This window comes from Manacus candei, unplaced genomic scaffold, assembly GCF_025592945.1.
Source record: "Manacus candei isolate 608988 ecotype Guabito, Panama unplaced genomic scaffold, ASM2559294v1 h1tg000114l, whole genome shotgun sequence".
NCBI lineage: Eukaryota > Metazoa > Chordata > Aves > Passeriformes > Pipridae > Manacus > Manacus candei.
The window spans coordinates 3,212,998-3,240,751 of NW_026138162.1; the positions used below are offsets into that span (position 1 = coordinate 3,212,998).

Below are 27,754 nucleotides of genomic sequence, written 5' to 3' on the forward strand. Positions count from 1 at the left end.
CAGCTCTGACACTGATATGCTGAATTATATTAAGCAGATTGCTTAACCACCTTTTGTTTCCTTTTGCTCTAATTCTTCAATTCAGATGTTATATTTCTAACCGTAGTAGGAATTGTAATTATGCTTTCTATGGAGTTCAAGAAGGTTCTACCCAACGTACGTATCAATTATACAAATCATTAAGCACTACAAAGAGTAGTAAACTCCTTTAGTATGTGATCTGGAAATTTTCCTCCAGCATGTTTCTGCTGCACATATATCCAACCTAAGTGACAGCCTTCAATGACTTTATTTTCATCCTTCGTCCTTAGCTCCTTTCACTGTTTGCTTCCACCAAGTAATATCCTGAAATACAATAGTGCTTTTCAAAAACAAGGTGTCCACCATTTTATGTCTAGTGTCTTGTAAAATCTAACACAACTGAACACTGCATCCTGGGAAGCCCAAGTGAAATATTCGTAGAGTCACAGAATAGTTTGGGTTGGAAGGAATATTTAAAGTAGTCAAATTCAACAGCCCTGCAATGAGCAGGGACATTTTCAACCTGAAGTTGTTATCATTCACGTACTTTTCAACTTTGCCACTCAATGAACAAAATACATTTCTTGACCTTGTTTAGAGGAAACAAGAATAACCTTCAAAGACTAGGAGTACTCACACTTTATAGATTTATCTGGTTGGCAATATTTATATCAGTGATGAAAAATGTGACTGAAAATGCTAACATTTTAAATTACATATCTCAAAGTTTCATTAAAATTCCTTCTTATCTGTACAAGAACATAAAAATCATTAACAAAATACATTCAGGGACAGAAACATCAACTGCTAAATTTTTCAGGAGTCCCTATGAAGGAACCTTAACATTTTTCCAGTTATTAAAAACTACATCTTCCACAATTCACATATCTAAATAGAAACTAAACTATAAAGACTATCCTATAGTGGTATTTGCAGTTCTTTGGAACAAACTGTTTCAGTATTGCTGGGTTGTTTGTCTGGGATGATTTCTGAGATTAGTGTTTTTAATATTAAATTTTCAAGCACCTACCAACTTAAAAGCATCAAAATCTCAAATGTTTGAAAGCGAAAACCTTTAAAGCACAGGCTCCACAGAAACCATCACTTTGTCAAGGCTAGTCTCCAAATTCCTTTGAAATCTTACCTGTCTTAATTTCACAACTAGAAGAATTAGGCAGCTGAACTTTTTTTAGAAGACAATATATTTTCCTTCCTTTTGCTCAGTGACTTTACAGTATCATGGAAACACCCCTCTTTTTAAGAGAAAACCAAAATTTCCACATTTCAGTCTCTACTCGTTATCCAGACTATACAGACATTCTCTTCTTAAGACCGTCATGACTATGCATGATTTGAGTCCCTTGTTTTGGAGGAGACCTGAGCTCTGGCATCTCATTGAATAAGTATTTAATTTAGTGTGTCTCAGCACATTCTCATCACTCAGAGCTCACCATCCATACAGCAGCCCCAGCATGCTACAGCAGAAGCGGGATGAAGCACTAAAAAATTCTGATGACACAGAAGCAAAAGTGGATGGATAGGCTTTATAGGCACTCTGCACTTAAACCTGTTAGTATATGCCTAAAAGAAGGTAAGACCAGGTGTCTAGGAACCTGGTTCAGCTGCAGGTGACAGATGAACAGAACCTGAATACACAACTTTTGGGCTTGGGTAATGTGATGGTATAGAATCAACTGCCCTACCTCCTCCTTTGCATCTTGGCAAAGCTTTACATACTTTCCACATTCTAAAAGTATAAACAAAGATGGGTTTATACCAACAGTTAAATTATGAAGAACACCTCCTACGGCCTGCAACAGGCCTCCCCTGGACAAGAACATTAACAGCTGCAGCTGACCTCACTTCTGTCAAACCCACAGTCAGCCTCTGAATTTTATCACAGAAATAACTGGAAGGCTAGAAAAGCCACTTCATTTTCATTTTTGTTATTTGCTTTCTGAAATCCCAGATTAAAAAGGTTTACATTCTTAAGCACTGGCCAAAACCATGAGGAATATGTATATTGGTTTGTTAGGGTTTTTTTCTATGAAAGCTGATATTCTCGCAGGGACAGATGTTACAAGTGTATAATTCGTTGCTTGCAGTTTACGGTACGTGTGTACATTTTGCTAAAGGGCTGTGGCTTGTCAAAAGAGCACTGTCAAAAGAGCACAAAACTGACTGCTTGTCTTACCAGGCAACTATGCACTGGTTCAACTGGATGTTAGGAAGGAGGAGGGAGTTCGCCTTCAGAGAGCAGCAAACCAAGAAATGCTGCTGCAGTGCAGGGAAAGGTGTGGGAAGCAACGAGCCATGAAGATGGGAACAGGAGCCTTGAGAAAAGTAGGGAACTGGGTCTCAAAGTCAACTGAAAGACTTTTCTAGAGACCTACAGGAAACCAAAAAGATCCATCTAATAAACAAGGGAAAGAGGTCTTTCCCTTGCAAGGATGAAAGTAGGCAAGGACAAAACCCGCTTTCAAACACAGCTATTTGAATACATATCATCCAGCAAATTTGTCTCTTTTGTAAGATTCTGCTTTACTTTAGTATTTGTATTTCAAAAAAACCCTAAAAGAGTTTAAAAGATTCTTGGTGCATTTGTGAGAGACTGGAAAAAAAAACTTATTACAGGCTCCAAACAACTCTGTGTGGGGGAGAGGGCAGATAAAGTTCTGCCACAGTGGAATGGTGCTCTGCCACCACATCCCACCTCCTTGAGAGCATCTAGTACAGCTGTTGGTCACTGGCATACCAGAAGCACTACTCCACACCACAGCCCCTGGAGCCCCTAACGAGATCCTGAATGGCTATTAGCCACTGGTACACCTGAAACCCTACATCACACCTCCTAGAGGCCCTAAATCAGATCCCAAATGGCTGGTAGACTGGAAGCCCTACCTGGTAGGGGTGGGTGGCCACAGGAGTCCAGAGCAAATAAAACCAACACCATGAGGCCTCCACATTGTCGTGGCCCTATTGTCCTTGGATTTGTGTTAGCTGGTTCTATACTAGATCTAAGGCAGTAGTTATAATTTTCTTTCTTTGTTTCTTTCTTTCTTTCTTTCTTTCTTTCTCTCTTTCTCTCTTTTACTTCTTCTTCTAATTTCCTTTTTGTGGTATTTGGGTAACTTGAACCTGGATGGGTTGGAATTTGCTAAATCAATGCTTTGTAAAATGCTTGCTTTAAATTTTTGCCAAGTTCCCTTATTTTCCAAGGTTTGCCAGTAAAAGTGCGTTATCACAGAATCACAGCATATGCTGAGTTGGAAGGGACCCACAAAGATCATCGAGTCTAATCCTTAGCCCTGCACAGGACCATCCCGAAGAGTCACACCATGTGCCTGAGAGTATCATTCAAATGCTTCTTGAACTCTGTCAGGCTTGGTGTTCTGATCACTTCCCTGGGGAGCCTGTTCCAGTGCCCAACCACCCTCCGGATGAAGAACTTCTTTCTAATATTCAGTCTAAACTTCCCCGACACAACTTCAGATCATTCCCTTGGGTCCTATAATTAGTCACCACAGAGAAGAGATCAGTGCCTGCCCCTCCTCTTCCCCTCACCAGGAAGTTGCAGACTGCAATGAGGTCTCCCCTCAGTCTTCTCCAGGTTGAACAGACCAAGTGACCTCAGCTGCTGTTCATACAGTTTCCCCTCAAGGCCCTTCACCATCTTCATTACCCTCCTCTGGATGCTCTCTAACAGCTTAATATCCTTCTTATATTGTAGTACCCAAAACTGCATGCAATATTCAAGGTGAAGCTGCACCAGTGCAGAGCAGAGCATGACAATGACCTCCCTTGACTGGCTTTGCCTGATGCCCCCAGGACACGTTTGGCCCTCCTGGCTGTCAGGGCACTGCTGACTCAGATTCAACTTGCCAGGACCCACCAGGACCCCCAGGTCCCTTTCCATGGCACTGCTTTCCAGCATCTCATTCCCCAGTCTGTACGAACACCTGGGATTGCCCCGTCCCAGGTGCAGAATCCGGCACTTTCCCTTGTTGAACTTCATACGGTTGGTGATTGTCCAGTCCTCTAATTTGTCAAGGTCTCTGTGCAGGATCCCCAGCTGATGATACAGCTAGTATTGCTAGAACACCTGCTAACTTCTTAGAAAGTAAATTTTATCTTTTATCTCACAAATGCAATTCATGCAGAATTTGTATTTCAAAATGTTATTAATGCTAAGCATGCTTCCTTCTAGAGCAGTAGACTGGAAGAGGTTATTTTACAAATCAGTGAGAAAGAAAACGGTATCCTTGGTATGTTAAAATATGGACTTTCAAATTCTGAAAAGAAATAAAAATCAAAAAATATAATATTGTTTGCAAGAATTCCAGCATTTTTTATCTCATGTTGTCTTTCTGTGATAACATACTTAGTGAATAGGAAAAGGTTTGTGAAATTAGGAGCAGGCTTCACAGAAAAATACATTCAGATGAAGACTTAGGGATATCTAAGTATGGTTAGAAAAGTATAAGAAGTAGCTAAGAGATATTTTATTCTTGAAATTTCATTTAACAAAGACTATGCTCCAGACAAGTCACTTTGATACCTCAGCAGAAGCATGTTTCAGTGCCATCTAGCTAACACTCAAGGTAACTTGCATCATTACGCAAAGATCTTTTTTTTCATGTAAATGTCCTTCCTTCAATTAAAAAAAAAAAAAAAAGAAGAAAAAAATGGAGAAGTGGCATATTGTTTTTCTTCAGATCCATCAGTGTGTTAAAGCATAAAAAATTTAGGTTGCTCTTGAAATACTTGAGCTTTGATGTATTTATATGAGAAATGTTAAAAATGTAACCCCAAATCCCTCTATGCTGTGACTGACTTCTTGATCTGGACAGATCCACATGACTGAATACTTTAAATACTGCTCTTTCATCTATAAATATATTAGGTGTCATTATGCAACCCCACTATTCAATTATTTTGGGCCATATGTTAATGGAAGAGTTGACACAAATACAGAAAGAAAAAAAAAAAAGAAGGAATAACATTTCAACTTCTTTTAATAAATGCAAAGAGTATTAATTTCTAGAGAAAAGAAATTTGTAAAAGCAAGTGAAGAACATATTTTGAAGAGTGGTATGCTTTAAATCCTATGAAACTTCATTTTGCTTCTGCCACAGTATGGGTTTTTAGATAAGAAAAGACATTTGCAGTCCTGAACACGCCATTGTGACTGTGTTAACATCAACTAAAAATGTGCAAGCTCTTTCTGAACTTCAATCAAAATTCTCCAGATTAAAATAATTTGACAGCCTAACACTACTCCTTCCAGCCCAAAATAGATGGGAGGAAAAACGTTTTCTCTTGAAAAAATTTTCATATCCTCCAGAACCCATAACTGAATCATAATGGCCCAGTTTTATATACTTCTGGATGGAAAGTGCATCTGACTAGCCAGGATATACCTGCTAAGTTAGGCCATTGAAAATCTCAGAGAAGAATAAATGTATAACAAAAACAATGCTTGTTTTCCTCTGCACAGTAACTGCATTTTGTACTGCAGAGTGTGAGAGCATGCAAAATGAATAGACTTAGCAAACAAACAAAGAAAAAAAACAAAAAGAAAAAAGAAAACCACCAACTCCTCCCACAAAAAAAAACCACCAAAAAACCCCTACCGCGATTCCGAAAATCAGTTAGTCAAGCAAAAAATCAACAAAAACCAAAACAAAATTAAAAAAAAATAAGAAAAAAAATCAAACAAATAAAACCCCCAAGAAATTGCAAAGTTCCAAAGCACCAACTACAAGACTGGGGATCACTGTACAAAGTTCAATGTAGTTACTAGATAATTCAGCAATAAAGTAACTCTTTAAATTCTCCTTTTACTATTTAAACCCCTTGTTCTTTTATTCCTATGTTCTTTTTTTGCTAAATTTAACTCATTCCCCTCCACGTACCTAGTAAAACTTTTTACCAATAGTTTAACAGGTTTCTCAAAGGGCATTGCAAAACATTCCCAGAAGGACATCCTGAAGAATAAGAAATGTCACTGAACAAAACATGTGTGGGATCAAGACATGGAACTTACTCCTGAAATCCGTTTTGTTTCCTCCAGTTGAGCAGAAGCAGTACCTCAAAGCTTGCTCCAGGAAACTCCTCTTTCCTTCCCTGCCCTCCCACATTGGTCCCAGCTCTTCCTTCCCTGCCCACCTCAACTCTCAATGCAATACAGACCCTCTTTCCTCCTCACTCCTCCCAGCAGCTGCCCCAACTGAAACTCCATCTTTAGCAGCCAGCTGGGACACCTCTTCTGGTTGCAGATCAGTAAGAAGTAAGGGAAGAGCAGGACAGGGTAGTATTTAAGCATGACAAAGCAGAAGGAGCTTTGCAAGGCAGAAGCATGTGTGACAGTGAAATAACACTGTTTAAAGTGAACCTGAAAAAAAATGAGACGGCAAGTGGACTAAAGATGAGGTGTTTAGAGCAGTGATATTTTTGATAGACTATACTTGTTCAGACTGAAGAAAAATTCCAGATACTGAAGGCAGAGGGAGCACACTCATACAATGAATTGTCAGGGACTCGGCTGGATGAGCTGCTAAAAAAACCACTTAAGAGCTCTGCCATCCTGCTAGACATATAGACAACCTCCACAACACCTAACTAGACTGAAAATTTTTTCACTGGGGGTTTTTGGTTGGTTTGGTTTTTTTGCCACTGCCATGGTAAATTTATTTGGCTGAAAAAATCAACTGTTCTCAGCTAACCATGACAGTTTCCAACTGACAATAACCGCCAGCTTACACAAACCGATCTCCTTTCGCAAATTAACTACCTTCATTCTTTCATTAACATTAACTGCTTAGGGATAAGCCTGAAAGTTTCCAGCAGAGTCTAAAGAAGGCTAAAACAGCTTTGAGAAATCCAAGCTTAGCTTTTGCGGTGGATAAACAAGTGAAGAACAAAGGAAGCTACTTCGAGATATTTTTGGTTGGCTAATCGCCTTTATGTTATCTGAAGTCAAAAACTTCCCCTAAGCCTTCACTGGTCTGTGTGTCTGAGCTGTAGACAGACTGATAAATAAAAAGGTATTACTGCATATGTCTGACTTCTGTTTTCACAGCCATAATGACATGCCTTTTCAACAGTCTTGCCAATAAAAAAGCAGATATTAGAGGATGTGAACAACTGAAAAATCAGAAGAGTCACAATATACAGATATAACCAATCTCAAATTCCCCCCATGGTCCTCCACTGCATCTAGAAAAAACCCAGACAGTAAAGAACACAAAGAGCAAATTTGGAACAGTTAAAGTATGATTGATATGCAAACATTGAAAGTTACTGGAGGTCTACAACAGCTGTACTTTGTAAAGCAGCATCTCTTTTCTCCATGACCAGTCAGCTGTTCTTACAGGCCAAGCCCTCTGGGACAGTGCTGAGTCCACCTTTACACTAGACAGAAAGGTGCACATGGTACTTGGTCATGGAGCAATGTTCATAGACAACTCATATAGTGCTCTACCTTGCAAAGCAAGTTAAAACAGGAATATGAGCCTGGAAAGTATAACATATCTGGGAACATCAAGTGTATTTTAGGAATTAGCTCAGCTTTTCTTAGCTTCTTATGTCCATCCTCGATCCTACTCTGTACAGCCCTTGGGCAATAAAAATATCTTGTACCTTGTTGCTACCTTCCAAAAATTTATCATAACAGACTACTACTGAGGAAATACTTTCATGAATAACTTAAACCAATGGTAGACATGGATTTCCCTATACCGTATAACAAGCACTTTGTACACGTTGAACAAGTTCTTTTGTGAAAACCTAAAAAGGATTAATGATTTTCAGCAATTATTTAGGAAGTGATCTTCTGACCCCGCACAATTTTTTCACAATGATTGAAAACCATCAGTAAGCGTTAATTGCACTGCCAACACTGACATTCTTACTGACACCTTCTTCTCTGCTATGCAGACCTATGAGATTAGACAACTTGTCCAACAGATTAGAGTAATTGTATTTATTCCTAGACAAATATGTCTAATGGGAATTCTGCCTAGTTTGGTCATCATGTCTGAACTGAGGCACTTCCATCAAGTTGTACAGAAAGTAGGAAGGGGGAAGCAGCAGGGGAAGCACTGGGTAAATTTTTGGAATCTGACCTTTCACTTTGGGCACCTCCTTGGATTTTTGCCTTGTCCCAGGTGACAAACAGTCGTGCTATTTTATAGAAATCTTTTTAAAGTGTGAAATGTTCCAGCACAAGTTCCTAATTGATTGCATATCTGGCATAAAACACAAACATGGCCCACATGAGGCCCGGAACTTGCAGACCAGCAAGGAAGCCTGTACAGGTGGGAAACAACCACCTCTTCAAGAGAAAACCTCTGCTGTGTCAAACTAACTTAGCTGCAGTAAAGAGTAAACTGTTAACAGAAATATGCAGATAGAGCAGGGTTTCTCACTGCTGTGGTAGCCAGTGCAGCAGATAAAGCATGAATGAAGAAACTCACCACTGAATAGAACAGGTATTTCCCCATAAACTACAAGATCTATATGCAAATCACATTTCTCTAAGGACTAAAGTAATTCCAATCTTTACACTGCTTTCTTCATGGCTATTGTAAATTATACAATTTGACAAAACTGATTAGAGTCTGACAAAGTTAACATACATAAAAGAAGGGGAAAGATCCACCACTTGGAGTTCAATTTAGGGTGTAAAACTACGAGTTGAAAAGTTGTAATTTTACCACTAGACAAAATTATCATATTCTGAAATTTTTCTGACATCAGGTCTTTTTGTGCCATAAATTAATCTTCAGAATTTTAAGACTGAGTATTCCATATATCTTTCCTATTTGGAAAATTTCTCAGTAAAGTAATGTCACAGACAAAAAAAGGTGTCTTCTAAAATTGCTGGTCTCTTAGAAACTTTATAAAAGGACTCCATTCATACTTGAAACCTAAAACTACAAATAGAGTATGTCTTTCAAGGAAGAGGAATTTACACCATAAATACTATTTACAGATGGTCCCATTCCTTTCTATCTCACCTTGAACTCTCTTGAGCTGTTTAACTGTACCACTTCCAAAAATGTATCAATAAACTTATAGCAAACCAGCCTACAGAAATGCACCTTTTTTAGAGGACAGCTACTCATGGAAATAATGGAAAGACTCTGCTACTATTATTCCTAATCCACAGAAAAAGAATCTAGACAGAATAACGAACTTGTCTAGGGTAATAATGGTAATAATTACAAATCCTTCCCATCTTGCCACAGCGCTTTAATACCTGTTGGTAAATACAACACATGGGAACTATTTTAGCAGGGAATACTAAGGTAGAGGGGGGGAAGGCAAATGTTCTCAGATTCCTCCAGCGAAAATTTACATTTACATTACACTGCCTTTTGAGGTAAACATTTTTTTTCCTTTTTCTGATAACCAGCTATAAGAATAGCAGTCACATTATACTGCCCTTTCCTAGTCACGTTTTCTAGAATGGATGAAACTTTCTAGAACTACTAAGGGAAAATGAAATAGTTATTATTTTTAAATATTAAAGCATTTAAGTAGCTGCACACCATTTTCAAGAAGCATTTCCTGCCACTACAACCACTTATTTTATTTTTAAAGGAAAAAAAGAAACAAATACTCTTTGAAAGCTCTAAAGTAGCTGTAAGGGGATTCAGAAATTTGATCAAGTAGCCACAGAAAATATTCTATTACAAAGAAGGGAAAAAAGAGGGGAAAAAACAATTGATCCTCTGTCAGATTGGCTTCTCCTTGACTGATGGACACTACAGTAAATAAGTAGAAAGGTGGAGAGAAATACCAAGTATAGTAATGTAATCTGTGTGTCTTTTAAAATAAGCTTATACTAAAACTAGTTTCTGATACAACATCACGCAGAGATTAACTTGCTAAAGATCTTTTGTGAGATTAAATTTGCTAATTTTCTATCTATAGTTCAGGAATACTAAACATGTTTTCTGTCACTTTATGCATTGTGCTAAATTTTTACCTAGATGATTTTTATACCTAGGCTATAAATTCTAAAAATAAGTTTGGAACTAACATCTGCTTGTTGAGGCCACTTTAGAAGGACAATGGGAGGAAAGTATCAACAATGTTATTTTGTTGAATGCATGGGAAGAAGTTAACACTGAGATAGCTAAAAACGCCAAGGTTCAAGTATTATCAGGAAGTGTTCTGAAATTAAATTCCTTCTGGAGTACAAAACAGAACTTGAAGAATTTAAAAAGGAAGATACACAGCAGGAAACACAGTTGTGCTTATCACTTATAAGCTTGACATGGCTTTTAATATATTTGTATTTCTCTGATTCATAATAAATTATCTACTTCCAGTACTTGGCATCAGGTCTCTGTTTCTTTGAAGCAAGGTCCAAAATGTGTTGTCCCTTTGCCCTTCCACACAAGGAACTATGCTGCTGAATCACTCCATTGTCTTGATTCCTAGAGCCCCCGTGCTATAGTTGTGACAGATATCCCAGGAGATCCCGTAGAAAACCAGGCTGACAGATTGGGACTTTCCAGGTTCATGCCCAAAATGTGACCAGCAGTCATCTGTGTAGTTATGGATCAGACGTTAAAACTGTCAGCTTAAGACTTATCTTTTCCCACTGAGTTTTTCCTAAGCTATCTCAGTGATGTAGATCTCAACAAGCTTTACTCTTGCTTACTAACTGAGAAGTGCCCTGGGGTCTGAAGACTCCATTATAAATATACTGACTGATCAACTTTCATTAGTGATGTTACTTTCAGACTGACAACTTTGGTTTTAAGTATTACACATAACATAGTTCATAAAACAGAAGACACAATTTTCTGTAAAAATGTATCATAAGATTCACTAATTTTGTGGGAAGATATTTTCCCTTTTAGGTTTGATGGGTGGAGGAAGTGAGAACCTCCTGGTGCCTCACACATAGTGTTACGATAATTTACTTGACAGGGGAGAGACATGACAGCACAACCTTCTCAGAGGTTGGTATTTTACACAGATACACAATAAAATGTTAAAATATGCTAAACGCTCTACAGCTTATCCCCTGAACTCAAAAAAAATCTACTGTCAGCTGTCTAGGTTTTCTAATCAGTTGCTATTTAACATTTATCTAAATAATAATTGACAGTATAAAATAAGATTGGTCAAATGCACTTTTAAATCCTTTGTAATAAAAATTTCTACTAGACCTAGAGAGAGACATGCACACCACTCAATCTCACTGACAAACTTCACATAGTGGATAGAGATGCATGGGCAATTAGCAGGTTTTTTAGGTTCAGTGATTTTTTTCCTACTTCATTTTCTTGCTGGAATTTTAAAGATTATATATTTAGATAAGACTTTGAACTTTTCACCTTTAGGTTATCATTGATGACATTAAAACAAGAATAAAGAGTTGGGTCCTTGGGACAGTACAGAACTAACGTGAGAGTAATTGGTTTTTATCTTTCCTAAAATAAAGCCTTCAATGGCAAATTCACAGTCTTGGCATGTACAAATGAATTATGTTTAGTTTTGGTGTGTATGACATTGTTCTTCTAAAGCAAAGGGCTATTTAGCAGAAACCAGTTACATAAAAGTCTTGTTCAGCTCTTGGCCTGATCTGTTGTGTGGTTATCACAGAGTCTGGACTGACAAGTTCTGCCAGTGAGCTTCTACAGCTAACTTATATTTTCACCTCTCCTTTCTTCAGATTTACATTTTCATAGGACATGTTTCTTCTGACAAAGTAAAGACAAGATCTTAAGATATCAGACTGTGAACTAGGAACACATTCCACTTCCAAAATTTATCTATCTTTTTCCTCCTGATTATAAACTTTTCCAGTCTGGCTCTGTTCACACTACATAATAGGCTTCAATCTTTAACTTGAAGGAATATTCCCACAACTCGGTAGAAGAGAGGCTTATTCTTTGCTACAGAATATGTAAAAAGTACCTTCAAGCTTTATATTTTTATTATTCAATTATTTCTAAATTAACAGTTAACTCTCTCATCATCATGCTAAACTTGCATGTTTTGTTTTCTGGCTTACCTAATAAAAAATAAAATAAAATAAAAGCATCTAGCCCCTGACTTCTTGCTGCTCTTGTCTGGTTTCTAACATTTTTACCCACAATTATCTCATAATTCTGTAAAAAAATTTGGCTTTTAAATACTAAAATGTTGTATAGCAAGGAATAACTTCATTCTTGTATTATGACAGAATGACACAGCCCATAGAATCTATTTCAATCCTGATCATCTTTAGGAAGATATGGTAGGACACATTTTCACAATTAGCATCTTCAAATTACTCCTCTTCTAACATCTGGTTTCTATTTTGCAACACCACCACCCAAGATTTCTTTACACAGTTGTCCTTTTTTAAAACAAATCCCCTGCTTTAACTAGCATTTTTTCAAATATATTTTCATACTCACATTTCTAATCCATTTTCAGTAGTAGTGCCTAATTGGTTACATAAATAACCAATAAAATACAGGACTATAAACAATCTTTAATTCAATCCCAAGGGCACTCTTCTGAACTAACAGTTAATAGCATAAGTTAGCAATACTTTGAAAAGTTAAATCTAGATAGCAAGGGCAAAGCTGTATCCTAACTTTCTTTCTTTTACCTGAGTGAACATCTGTGATCATTAGTTTTAGATTATAATTTCTTAGAAGCACATTACCCTAATCTCTTATAGCCACTTTGAAATTGCACATCATCAAGTTTAGGTCCCTGCTTCCAGTTCCAACTGTATACTTGAGCACAATAGAGTGCCTATTAAATAAACACTTGGCAGCATAAAAATTGCAGCAGATGGGCAAGGTCCAAAGTGGTACAAGGGTTGAGTCTATATGCCAAAACAAAACAAAAAAGCACCTTTTCCAGATCCTTTGTTCTAATAAAAGGTCAATATGCAAAAAATAGATGTTTTGTAGTCATCTGGAAATGTTTCAAATGACCTCAAAAGACTACCTCTGTTAGCTTAAGAGCTGTCAATTGTCTCATCCCCTTTCAATTGTGGTATATTTGAGTCCTTTAATTTCAAAATTCTCTATAAATTTCCTTTGGGACCCTTATAAAATATTTACAAAGACATAGCATACTACAGACCTAAATATAAGCCTCTAACATTCCAGTTATTTGTGACACCGTCATTTATACCTCTGGTTTGTCTGTCGGCTACCCAGGTTTTCATCTACTTGGTGACAGTCTTCACAATATCCATATGAATTATTTTTAAAGTAAAATTGAGATGGAGAAGAAATATACCAGAAGAACAAGATTCAAAATTCAGACAACGAAATTTTAAAACTACTGGAAAAAAATTTTTGTATTTTTAATTGAATCATTTACATGTTAAAATTTGGAATTTCTAGGTAAGATGATCCACCACCTCTTCAGAATTTTATTAATAGCACTGTGTATGATCTACCTATTAAATGAATGTATATGAAAATATAACTACACACAAATTCCTCTCTGTATACTATGACTTCTACTGAGAGGCTTTAAAACATTAAAGCCTGATCTATAATTTAAACTATGAACTCAAGATCCAACAAGATTACGCATTCATAATATTTTTCGTATTACACTCCATTCTCTTCATCATCTTGTTTTACTTTACAATCTTTATAAATAAAAAGAAAACAGGATTAAGTTCATCTATGTTCTTCCTTTCTTCCCAGTTGCTCAAATTGTGTTGTTATTCTTATAAGTAATTCTAGTGACTTATAAGTAATTCTAGTGACTTATTCTTATAAGTAATTCTAGTGTGTTATTCTTATAAGTAATTCTAGTAATTCTAAAGTCTCCATCCTGATTTTGCAGGAGTGTGGTATTTTGGGGGAGATTTTGTCAGCCCCTCCTCATTGTCTCTAATGAAGTTCATCCTTTTTCTCAACCGCTAACAGTCTCTCTCACTTCACTCTCTTTGGCAACCACTAAATCACTCTAGTTTTCACTCTCCTTGGATTTCTTCTGAAAGATATATCTGTCCATGTATTCTTTATTTCTCTTTTACAAAGGTAATGTTGCTTGTTGTTAAAAAGGCTTGTTAACTTCATGAGAAAATGATATTTGGGCACAAAATCATGTCTTATGATCCTGATATTTCCAATCACTTACCCACAACTTTCATATTTAAGCTGCTCCACAACAATCTTCTTTCCTGCAACATATCAAACCTGGATTTTCCCAACAGGCAGTTCAAATAGGCTACAGCAAGATTAACTATGATTTAGCGATAGAAATTTTGACTTTGCATAAAGCATTTCAATGTGATCTTCATCCAAATAATTTTTTGTGCATGCTTTGAAAAATATCACAGATTTTCAGAGATGGGGATAAACCCCATGGACATATGTACTACAATCCTACACTTAGAGGAATCTTCTAGTAGAACAATAAGCCTTTATTGTCCATTGCTGCTGTTAACTTTAGATGGCAAGTCCCTAGTGCTCAGTGGGGTACCAAACTTAATATGGACATTGATTAACTAGACTTCAGTGGTAGCCTCAGCTTCATTAACATTTCCTATCTGAAGTAGCTGTGAGTTAACATTTAGGATTTATTTACCTATATTACCCACTATTGAATTTTTTATCATCCAAAGGACACAAGAAATGAAATATTTTTCTCCCTGCATGATACAGGAAACATAGTCATTTTTCCCTTCTCTGCTTATCTCTAACAATTTCAAAAATAGCAAGAGAACTTTGTTTCAGATGGACTTTGAAAACCATGCACTAACTTATCAAAAAAATAAAAGCCTTTTAACTAATGATCTTGTTTAACCAGCCTCCCATTTTTGGGGAGAGTTATCTCTAGGTAATTTCTCTTCAGGCCCAGTCATTTCTGACCTACACCAAAAAAACACAGTCAAATAGCAACCAAAGCTAAATTTGTGAAGTAAATCTTGACTAAGAATTTGCATGAGTTTGCAAACAAGTTTTTTCACTGAAGAAAAAAAGTTTAGCATTAGTTACATCAGAACTAGATTTCAAACTATTTTCACCAGGAAGAATGTCATTATTTCCCACATACAAGTAGAGGTGCACCCATGATGGCTTAAGCACATCATAAAGGCAGTTTTCATTAGATCATCAAATATATCAAAACAACAACTTTTGAACATGAAGCCCTGCTTCAGGGTTCAGTAGTATCTTCACAGGACAAAGTCCAGAAAAAGTCAATGGTTCCACATTAAAACCATGGTCTTCACTCTTAAGGACAGAACATAGAATAAGGATGAAACATTCAAGTGCAGAACTGCAGAAGTTGTGACACTGTTAACTGGACATTTACATTTCATGAAGCCTTCATGAGGAGTCTGTATTTCTGCAAGCAGCTTATGTAATTTACAATTGGCAGTACAGCCAGCTAATGGCAGAATATATCAGTTTATCAAAAAAACTGTAAAGAAAACATAATAGACTTAAATTTCCACAGCCATTGACCTTATCAACAGGGTGAAAAAATGGAAAAATTTACTTATTTCCTTTAATGCATAGAAAAATTAGTTTCCTTAAAAAGCACTTCTAGGACTTTCAGTAAGAAAATTTTGAAGCCATTTTGCTGTGTCTCTTCATGTTGACAGGCTTGGAGAAAATCTGTTGATGCTGAGCAGCATGGCTTTGGGACTCATAAAAAGGTTAAGCCTGCAGTGAGTTTTCAGACATGCACGTTTTGGGTTCTTTTAAATACCTTTTTTTTAAAAAAAAAATCAGTATTTTAAATTATTTGTGTATCACAGTAATAGAACATTTAATCTAAACACTGTAACCATGCCCAGAGGATGAAATAGCAAAACAGAGCAGACAGACAGATGGACTTAAAAAGCGTTCTCTGAGGGTTTGAAGCTGTCTGCTACACTACAAGTAAAACAAATAACTGCATTAAAACATGAATTTATTACCCCAGTGAGGTAGTAGGTTGGTTGCTAACCACCAAGAGCCACAGAATGGAAGGTCACATATCAAATAAGATTTTATAAAATTTCACTTTTCATTAGTCTGCCAAAACTTATAAGAAAATGTACAAGCAGTGCATACAATAAGGACAGAAAACAGGTGTTGTATCATCTGGTTGATAAGAACAACTCTGCTGATTAATATAGGAATATTTAACCTTTGTAGGTTCCCAAATTTTCATATGATAAACTTTTCAATCAATTCTTTTTTTTTCACCATTACTAATTTCTCCCTTTTTTTCCTTATAATTTAGGCAGCTAGTCCAAAGAGTTGGGCATAAGCAGGCACTGAAATTCTTGCATTCTAATATCACAGGAAAAAACCCCAAATGTTAGGATGGTATAGACCTGAAGCTAAAAACACTGAGCATTAAGGACTAAGTCAAAGAGCACTGTCTTCATTAAAAAGCCTACTAAGTAACAGCTGCTTCAGAATAAGGTTATAATTTCAGACTGAATTCATTTCTAGTAGGAAACCAGGCTATAAATGAAGGAGTTATCTATGCCATGTAGCTATAGCACGGATACTGGACGCAGATTTGCAGTCACAAATATAAGTAAGGCAGATATTAGTGAAGAGGTCAGACTGACACCTGTATCTTCATTATTTCACCTGATGATGGCTGGGGTTATTATCAGATTATCAGAGCACAGATCAGCCATCTGGGTGCTCCAGAGCTTGGAGACCAACCCAAGAGCACAAGGACACATCAACCTTTTTCGCTACTGGGCACAGATTGCTGACAACACAATATATCATGAGCAGGGCTGTGCCAAGGTAGAAATGGTTATTTGCAAGCATTTAGAGCTAATATAGTACCATATATATCAAGGTCTATGTTAGAGTGGAAACAATTTTCTAGACTGAAAATCAATAGATTTAAAAGAGGCATTGTTTTCAAAGTTGCATTTAGAAACCACGTCTTCAAAAAGATACATCAAGACAGAGTTATCAAAACAATAATTTAAATATAAAACAGATACTGATTGCGCTATCCTTTTTTTTTTTCCCAAAAAACATATTTGAGTTACATATAGTGCCTGAAGTGGTTAAAAGTGGGATTCTAGATAACAAGTAATCTGCCACAAGTGCAGCCAGGTCACAGTTTTATCTGAAAGTATCCTAACATCGAGTAAGAAGCACAATTTTGAGCAAGTAAGGAATTTTTCTTTCCCCTTTTCAAACTTCATGATTAGAGATGAAATCCTGAAAAGGTTTACTCTACATATTTGCAAAACAGAAAGCAAATTAAAAATTTCCAAAGTTAATGTTTACCTCTCAATTATTAAGGCTGATTTTGAAAGGCCCAAAATGATCATAGCGCTAACTTATTTTGACTACAAGGTGTCCTGATAAAAAGAGGGCTCAAAAATACTTGGGTCAAATTATGATATCAGCACACATGTACCTGTCTGGTCAGCTTCAAACTTTATGCTGTAGTATCAATCTAGTATCAGGTATCCAAGGACCCCATCTACTTGCCTTGTGTTTAAATCCATTTCTGCAGTCTGTACCAAGGTCCCTTAAGTCAGCTTGCTTGCATACTTTCACATTTTACCATTATCACTAACTGCATACTATAGTACAAGTTTAACCCAGGATAAGAGTTTCTTACCACTAACATCTTTTACAGAAGTTGACTGAAATAATTAATTGATATCCTCTTCCAAGGAAAAATGTCATTACCAGAACAAAGATACATGGACAGAAGGTGGGATGGTTGGGGTTTTTTGTTTGGTTTGAGGGATTTTTTTGTTGTTGTTTTGTTTTTGTTTAGGATTTTCTTCTTGCCTAGCTTGGTTTGGTTTGGTATGTATGTATGTGAATCAGTAAGAGATCAGAGAAGCGGCAAAGGAAACAAGGTAAAAATACACATTATGCAGGTACCTTGTAGCTGGGTTTAAACTGGGATAAAGATACATAGATTGATACTTTTTGTTCTCAAAGAAATTATACTTAGGATTTTGTTTGTAACTAAACAGAACTGCATAATCATGGAACCTGGTGTTTTTCAATCCATACTCTCAACCGGAATTACCCACAAAATGTCATCTTCTGAGTTAACAGCTCATGTCAGAAGAGGTAAAAATATAATGGTTTAAACAAATAAACAAAGCAAAATCACTCTACAAAATTGCTAATGCTGCCTTTCCTCAGATTTCAAATTACAAGAAGCCAAAAATGTTATATATGAAGTAGTACAAAGAAGCAAGAGTTAAAAAGATTGGCATTGCTTCTATGTTAAAACTCAGGGGAGCTATTTTGTGGTGGTGTTTTGCCGCTTCTAATAATGTCTTTCAAGGAGAAAAATCTCCAAGTAAGAGATAAAACTATAATAAACATGTATTTTAAAAATAAACCATAATCTCACAATCCCTACTAAATAAACACTGTTGATGCAAGCTTCATTGTACTCTACAGCAGTACAAGCTACCCAGGATTCTTTTAAAACATGCAGACTAAAACATGCAAAAAATTTGACCATAACCCCCAAAGTCCTGTTTTCTGGGAGAGAACGAATTTACAGAGACTCAACACAATTCTACCTTCTCTTTTCCCTTGCTCCCTCATTGCCTTTATTAACTAAATATGTCCCTACACTAACTTTAAAGACTTTGTTGCTATGGGAATTTATTTCCATATTTTATTGTCAAGGAGAAAATCAAGATTTTGGTGATTAAATGTCACAGAAGCTCTGACTTTTGCACAACCTAATCAAATCTACAGCCTTAAAAACAATCTGCATATGTGTCTGAAAGTGTTACCATTCTGATCATAAAAAGGTACATATGTTCTACCTGGCATTTAAGAGCCAAGTACAAAAATTCTCTCTCTCCCTTCCCCCAAAAGCTTTTGGATAATTTTAATGTAATTTCTGTGTGTGCATTTTCAACTAGTTTCCTAGAAACCAGGAAATTAAAAATAAAAAATATTTTTCTTTTTCCCCTTCTCTCAATGTGGACTATCCACAGCATTAAGAGATTCTTCTCTTTTCTAAGTGACATTCAAGGTTAGCGAGGCTAGAAATTCACCTCCTAATAACTGAGCCATAAAGATAGCCACAGAATTGCAAGCCTTGACTCCTTCCCTCCCCATACCTAATCTACATTGCAGCTGGAAAAAGAAATCCGGGCATATGTACAAAATATTGTTCAGTTCCTCTAGTAAATACGCCAAAAAATGTTTGCTGCCTTCTATCACAACTGGCTGTTTCCACTGTAAATCTCATATACTTGTACTTTGCCCCTTTTTAATATTGTAACTGTCTAGATAGGTTAATGTTTAGAATCACTCACTTAGAAAAAGCGCGCACATAATCATTAAATCTTTACGACTTAAATGAAAATGAGCATAAGCCAGAAAATTCAAAATTAAACCTAATACCAAGAGAAAAGTCTCCCCTGTGACTTAGGGTTTGCATATGTTTCCACTCCTTCAAAACATGTTCTCCTGGGTCTGGAATCAGAGCTCATGCTCGTGTACCAGGAATGGCTCTTTCTTGTTAGGACTCTAAGAAGACAACTGAGAATAGACTCAGGCAATGCTGTCAGAGCACTACAGTTCTGAAACTTAGACAATTACAGTTAAGATACTCAGGAGCCTGATTGTCACGTACTCTCAGCAGTGCTATCTTTCCCAAAGGTGCTGTAACATACCGCTGGGAGTCAGAACTCAGGGCATCCAGAAGCTGCACCTGCTCCCTAATCTATTTGATTCTGACTGGGGACATATTTAGAGGTTTTGCCTCTTCTGTCACTATTATTGCATGCCCTGACTGCTGGGAGCAGAAGGTTTAACTTGTTATTTAGCTGTGATTGACCAAGTGCAATGCGTTCATTAGGTAAAGCTCACCAGGAGCTACAAGCATTAAACACTTCATCAAATCAGGACACTTAGGAGTCTAAACATGACATCAGGAGGCTAATGTAAAGCACTTATGTACATACAGGTACAGGTATAAACTTTGTGCGATGTAACAAACACAATCCATACTTGATGAATATAACTATGAACACATGTATTTTAACCAAGGCACTAAACCAGGTTTAAGCAGAAAGGCATCACACCCGAAGCAAATCTGACAAAAGGAATTACACCAGGAAACATTTAACTCACTGAAATATCACTCAGCTTTAGCACTGTATGTTGGTTTTCCCATTTTGTGGCCAGTACCCAGACAATGGACCCGTGGAAGAATCAGAGCTAGGGGGAAAGGAACATGGCTTTCTAGCTAGTGGACAAATGGAAATCTGAAGATTGGGCAAAGCTGCCTATATTTCTTATCTCTCAAAGTTCACAGGTACCCAAGTCCCCGTATCTCAGCACAAAATATACTTAAGTATTAAACATATAAACATTGACCAACCCTAACAAAAAGCATAAAATTTAACTGTTCTTTAATACTGAGATTTTAAACAGGAAAATTGCCAGCTTCTGCAAAAACAGTTTTAAAGAGCTTCTCTAATTAGGGAGCTAAAATAATCACTAAGATGAAGAAAAACCTACACTTGTAAATGCCTAATAGTCTGAAACACAGTTGTTAGAAACTATGGTAAGCTTGGTGCTTTCAATTGATTCCTTAAATATAGGTTTTATAGACTGGAAAGTAGTGAGTCCACCAATACACAACACTATGAAAAAGTCATGCTGTTCTTGATGTCAATAATTGGCATACAACCTCAGAAGAAAAAATAAGCGCTAACGAAAATTGTGCAAAGCCTGCGGAAACTTTCTCACCTTGTGACTCTTAAAAAGATCCCTTTTAAGCCAGGGAGAATGTACTGATTTGGGCTGGTTTGTTCATTTTCTTGATAGTAGCTAGAATGGGATATGTTTCGGATTTATCTGGATTATATGCTGGAAACAGTGTTGATAACACAGGGATGTTTTTGTTATATTGAGCAGTGCTCACAGAGTGTCAAGGCCTTTTCTGTTCCTCACACCACCCCACCAGCGAGGAGGCTGAGGGTGCACAAGGAGTTGGGAAGGGACACAGCCAGGACAGCTGACCATAGGGATATTATATGGCATCATGTTCAGCATAGAAAACTGGAGGAAGAAGAAGGAAGGGCCAAATATTCAGGGTGATGTCATTTGTCTTCCCAAGTAACCATAACGCATGATAGAGTCCTGCTCTCCTGAACACCAGTCTGTCCACCAGCAGTAGTGAATTAATTCCTTGCTTTATTGTGCAAGCAGTTTTTGCATTTATCTACTAAACTGCTTTTATCTCAATCCATTAGTTTTCTAATTTTCCCCTTCCCCATCCTACTGGTGGCAGTGTGCAAGCGGCTGTGTGGGGCTGAGGTTAAGCCACAGCAGGGAAGAATGGAAGAACACAGCATACTTTTATGCTATAACACAGTTTAAATCTTATGCATTACTGAAGACAGTGACAACCTTCCTCTGGCAAACTAACCTCTCTGTTAAACTGAAGGTTCTTCACAGTTCCCGTAAATACGAAAAGCCTTCTCTCTTTTTTTTTATTTACTTAGTCATTTATTAAAGAAACTTTGCCTTTTTCATCTTTCCAGAGAGGCATTCTCAAATATAAGCTCCTAAATATTATTGTAGACTTCAAGTGAGTAGATAAAAGTGATAAGAATTTTAGTGGCAATTCCAATAAAGATATTACAGATTTAATATTAAAATATAATCCATGTTATGGCAGTGTTAGTGACTTCAGCAAGACGGCTTATGATTCTTCATTTTTAAAAAGATACGACATGGATAAATTTGCCTTAGGATGCTGTATTTCTGTCATATGTGATCTGTTTAAATCACCCCATGAAAATATTTTCAGGAAACAACAGCTATTTATACATATTGATGTCCAATTCTGCACCATTCCACTGACATCACAGGGACCTGCAGGAGATCAATACCTCTGAGAAGACAGTGGAGGCCAATCTTGCTTTTCTTATTTCAGGATCAAACAAAAAACCCTCAAGGAGCTGTGGGAACTACAGGAAATCACAGTACTAGCTACTTGAAATTGTCAAGAGAGAAGTAAATTGCAAAAAGCTTCTTTTGTCTAGGAAATATCTGCTGTGGGAGGGGGTGTACTGGTCAAGACCGCACAGGCGTCACGCTGTTGCCATCCAGCAGAGTGAAGAGAAAATAATCAGGCTGGCTCATCCGCAAAGATGAGCAATGTATGTGCAGGCACATTCGGCTCAGCATTTCCACAATTTTGTACAGCCTTAAAGCTGTCCGCAAAATTAACCCCAAGCTGACCACTGCAGAATGAGAGATGCTAGGGAATAAATGGGGCCCCAGCTGGCAACAGAGCCCCCAGTCTTTCCCACAGCTCTCGAAATGCTAAAGGTTACCCAGCCCACCAGTGTAATATTTAACAGCTTAGCGCACTTGAATATGCAGCTCTTGTTAGACAAAATGAACCTGCGAGAGGTCAAATCATCTTTTGAAGCTGTAAATTATTTATTATTTTTAACTGGAATAAAAACAGCATCAAGGGAAAGTAAACTTACTAAATATCTGACTCCAAGATTGAAGTCTGTCCTGCAAGAGAGCAGCTACTCCTCTAACAGTCTGAACACTGTAAATGCTATATTTCAAAGACATAGGGTGCCCAAAAGAGAAATAACTCACAAAATAATAGGTTACCGATCAGATCTGTCAAAATATCAAGACCTGTGGGTAATTTCAAGTATAATAAAATTCATTAGGTGCTAGAAAATAAGCAGAAAATAGATTTTAAATAATGATGAAACACTACTGCAAAATAGCATAACTTGTGGATGGAGAAGAGGTGAAAAATAAGCAAAACCAACTACTACATTGCTAAGGCTTTAGAGCTTCTCAGAAGAGAAAGACAAAACTGCAAATTTTAATCAAGAGCAGCATTTTATTTTGACATTGCTTTCCAAAGCACAATAGTTCTAAAAGTAGCCACTTCAAAGACTAAAGAATGCCAAAAGTGGCTTACTTGAAGTTTAGAGTGTTCTCAAAAATCAGTAGCTTTATCTAATACCGAGCAGCAATCATACGTATCACCCACAACCAAGGCTGTTCCAAGACCATAAAAGAAAGTAGAGTTTTATGAAACTTGGTTTGGTGGTTGACCATGTCATCCATGGAAGCTCCAGGTTCACATCATTACCTTAAATAAAATATAAGCCTTCAATAAAATTGCTTTTTACAAAACCAGTACTGCTATAATAGCACAGAAGACTAGATAATACATCCTGCAATCCAATTTGTGGTTCGTGTTAAGCTATAGATACCAATAACTAATTCCACATGTGAGACAGACCCCCCAGAGGGAGATTTTAATCAAATAAGTGATGGGAAAAGAGATATTTCCTTATTTTAGTATAACAAACCCCCTGTACTAACAATATGTTGATCTGGTAAAATGTTACTGTATTGTAGCAATGGAACATTAGAACATACATCTGGTTTAGTTATTTCTGTAAGGCAGTTTGTACACATAAACCACAGAGCAATAAATACTTTATCATTACCATTATATTAAAAATGAGCTTTAAATGCATTTGCCCCATCTTTTTAACTGCTAATGTTATCCAGCTCCATTCCCACGAAAAATAAAATAAATTTAAAAAAAAAAACAAAACCAAAGGAAACCAACTAAGGAAACAAAAGAAAACCTAAAAAAAACCCCACTACAAGAAAAAACAGCAGCACAGTAGGGTTTGTATTAGGTTTGCACTATTAATTGGACAGAAGACTGTTGATTAATGCTTCTGCTCTCAAGCTGCATATTGCAAGTACAAAGCAATTAGACCTCTGAATCTGCATATTTTCTATCATAACAAGCTCTCTCCCATATTCAAGTCCCCCCTCCCACTCCTTGACCTTTGGTGGCTTAACTTGCACAAATCTAGCAGCTGACAGGTACAATCATCTGATACATGTCATACCTGACATCTCAATCAATCTGCATACCTGCTATGCAATTTACACTGGAAATGACTCAAGGTCTAAAATGCTGAAAAAATCAAATAAAAGTCTAACTTTCTTTCATAAGGAATGGTTTGCCCCAGTAGAACACCACTTTTTTAATAGCTCTCATTTCAGACAACTAATTTGTGACCACAATAAATACAATTGTATCAAAATCTTCTGTCTTAAAGACAGCAAATACATCCTCATCAGCTAGTCAGAATAAAACAGAGTTAACCAAATGAAATGGAATCCAGACTGACAACTTTTCCAGCCAGAGTGAGAGCATCACAGGCAGACAGGAATACAAAACTTGGCAAAAGGAAAAAAAATCAGCATCCAAGTTCTACTGAATAACCAATACACAGATGACAGAGAAAAGAGCTGGATAGTTAAATAAGTAGCTATGATATACAATTTTAAGGTGCTTCAAGAATAGCTTCTAAATAAGGGGCAACATTCATCTGCTCTTGCAGCCACCTTGTTCAGAAGCCCTGCCAGTCTACTCAAATTGCACTGGGATGTTGTCGTGTACCTGGTGTGAAAAATCAGGACTCACATGATAATTGGTCTTGTGTAGTAGCCATCACTTTATATTCACTGGATACTTGGCCCAAAGATGAGAACACAATGAAAAAAACCAGGCTTGCCACCCCAATACCATCTCCTACCATCAGCTGGAGCATTTTTGAAGTTGCTTTTACCAGTTCATACTTTGCTGATCATCCTGAAGATGGTCAATAGTTTTACTATTCTTTAAACATAAATACTCATGTCTCAGCTTCCCCAGTGGTATATTCTGAAAAAGCTTGTAGAAGCTGAAAGTCATAGTCTGGCAGCATGCCAGCCCAGGTCCTTAATCACCCACTCCCCAAAATGCCTCTCTCTCCATTCCTTCTTTCTGTTCCTGCACCTTTCCTTTCAGTGTTTGCGAGTACAGCTTTTTGTATGGCAATGATGAGAACTGGATATAACTGAATTGATTCAGGTTTAAAATAACTCCTAAAGATATATTTGGGATATTTTGGGCAGGGGGGGTGGTGTTTAAAAGCTATTTTTCTACCTGCATTTCCTCTGAGTTCACTGAGTTCAGTTTGCAGCACAGCCTAGGAAACATGCACCAGGCTCAGCTGGACAGGGTTGGGCTTAAGGTAGATTGGAAGATTGAACCCTTTCCACTATTCGATTACAAAGCATTCAGTTTCATACCATTACTGCTTACTTAGATAGTACAGATTTGAGCTAATGAATTTAAAATTATTTTCCTTTCTTCCTTGGCTCCATTTTACACTTTTCCCCTCCAGTGCACTAAAAAAGACCATAACTTTTTCCTCGACTGACCTTTTTAATGTATTTTTTTTTTTCCCTTTCTCCTGAAGTTGCCCTTTTCTAATATTGAATTGGGAGAACACAAAGTACAAATTCCAGAACTGGTACATAAACACAATTCTTTCTAATTGCCCAGACATTCTCTGAGGAAAAGGGGCTTTCTTTGGTGGGAGGTTTTTGGTTCAGTTTAAACCGTATTCCATTTTTTTTAAATGTTCAAGCCAGTTAGGGAACACAGGATGACTCTTCTGTAAATGGTTATTTTGGCCTTATCAATTAGCAGTGCAGAATGTCTTTTCAAGAGAGAAAAAGTGCATGCAATACTTTAAAAAAAAAACAAAACAAAACTACCCTTAATTCAAGTCTATGCTTTAATTCTGCATAATGCAAAAATTAGTCTCAGCTATATACTTTGGGGTTTGATTATTTTAAATACAAAATTTAAAAAAAACAAAACCAACAAAAAAATCCACTTGTCTTTATCAACATATATAAGGACAGAACAAAACTAAACCAAAAGCTTTAAGTAAAAATCTTAGTTCTGTTCTTACTAACAATTTCAAAAGAGACAGGTTATCACTTTAAATTGTCCATCTTAAGGAGTAAACATCCTCAATTCATTTGAAAATAAATTTAAAGGTAATTGCAAATCAAAAGGACAGTATCTAAACCTGCCTTCACAGTCAGGATTTGTCACATATTGCTCAGACATGCTACAATCAAAATCCAAATTTCTCAACTCCAAGTGCATTGATCATTCTCAAACTATTCAGATATCAACTAAATAGCATCCTCCAAAAGCAATTTTAGACTTCATATGGAGCAGGCCAGAGACCCACTAAGTTGAATATTCTCTAAACAGTATTTTATGTGAAAAGGTAAAACTCAAAGTCCAAAGGAAATATAAATACAGTAAGAAAGTGTTTCAGAAAATAATGATTGATAAGGAGGCAATGCACTAGAATAATTATGTTCAGTATCTTTGTTAGGTAAATCGTAATGGTTTTGTTGCTCTTAAGCATTTTTATCATACCGAGAAGCTCTCCAGAAGACTGATACATTTGCTTTAATTTATTTTTTTTTTGCTTTATTTATTTATTTTTTAATTGACAATTATTATCTTCACAAAAGGCTTGTATTTCATTCCTTTATTGCCCAGGGAGTGCTTGGGAACAGGAAACTGTGACATTAAAGGTAGAGGCCATGCAAAGTTGGAGTACAAAAGAGTATGCAGACAAGTGCTCCAAAAGAAATGCTTCTCGTAACAGGCTAGTTCAATGAAGACATTCCTGACATCCCCAGCCCTGCAGGTCACTATGTCCTTACAAAAATCTATACAATTTGCGAATGATTTCTGTAAAACCTCAGTAAAAAAGAGGCCTTACTGGAGATACTTTGTAACCGAAGCTCCCAGCTGATCTCAGTGATGTAACAAACAGAGGCAGCAAGTGAATGAGCAGAGGCTTCCCCAGTATTGAGATAAAACTCAGGGCAGCAGCGCTCAGTCTGAACAGATGTGCAAGAAACAGGTAGCCTAGTAATTTAGTGAATTAGGAAATGTATTTCTGGCAGATCAAGCAAAACATTCATATTTTTGTTCACTGTAGTCTCTCCCCATTAAATTGCCTCCAGCTAAAATCCAATCTCCAAATAGGTTTGTAATCTACAAAGCACATAATTGTTATTCCTATCATTACAGATGGACAAACAAATTTCCATAGACAGCAATTTGCTGTCCAAGGCAACTCTGATGCTGAATGGAAAAAAACCTCATAAGTCAGGTGTCCAAGTTTAGAGCTCCTCACCTAGGAAGAGAGGCGTTATGTTCAAAAAGTTAGGTAGTGGAAGCTTGGATTTCACTTGTGTCACTTAGGTCTCTTCTGGGCCAATTTTACCCTGGTCCTGAAGCAGAAAAGGAGCAAAAAGGGGAGAAAAAGCTTTTCCCCATGAAAAGTTCAACAGAAATGTCTGCAAAGGTTTTGGTTTTGAGCAATGACTGTTCAATAATAAAAAACTTCCTAGGTGTTCAGAATTTTCTGTGTCATGTGAATGTTTTTATAGGATAAGCTAACACTTGAGTTATTAATAAACCCCATGAACTCATCCTGTGCCTTTCAGTATAAAGCTTGCTGTTACAGATGCACTTTAGGAAAAAACAAAACAAAACAAAACAAAAAAACCTTAATTAATTTACTGTTTGTTTCTGTTCATCATTAGGTGCACTATGTACCATACAGTATTTAGCTACTGACATTCAACAGGTCTTACCTACTCCAATATGCATAAGTAAAAAAAAATATACATGTATATAAATACACAGGAAATTATTCTTTCCATTTCAATTTTGTTAGAAAAGAGTATGATAACTAAGTCAACATGTCACAGCAGTTTAAGAGGAAACTACCAGTGACTAGAGGTGGGGTTCTTTTTTACTCCACTATTTTCATTTTATACCACAGCTGTATAGTCTATATGAACAGAACTCATCACTGTCTTATCAAAATCTACAA

The 27,754-nt window shown here is 36.7% G+C and overlaps 1 protein-coding gene across 4 annotated transcripts in view; it reads right to left on the reverse strand.

Annotated features, from left to right (window-relative positions):
* TMTC2 (transmembrane O-mannosyltransferase targeting cadherins 2) overlaps positions 1–27,754 on the reverse strand; it is a 244,057-nt gene that overhangs the window by 111,520 nt on the left and 104,783 nt on the right. The window contains exon 1 of one of the 4 annotated variants that reach the window (XM_051770039.1): positions 24,587–25,630. The exons of the other annotated variants lie outside the window; for them this stretch is intronic. Coding sequence (XP_051625999.1) covers positions 24,587–24,601 — 15 coding nt within the window. The 5' untranslated portion in view covers positions 24,602–25,630. Of the gene's footprint in view, positions 1–24,586; positions 25,631–27,754 lie in introns of those variants that run through there. 4 annotated transcript variants of the gene reach the window in all.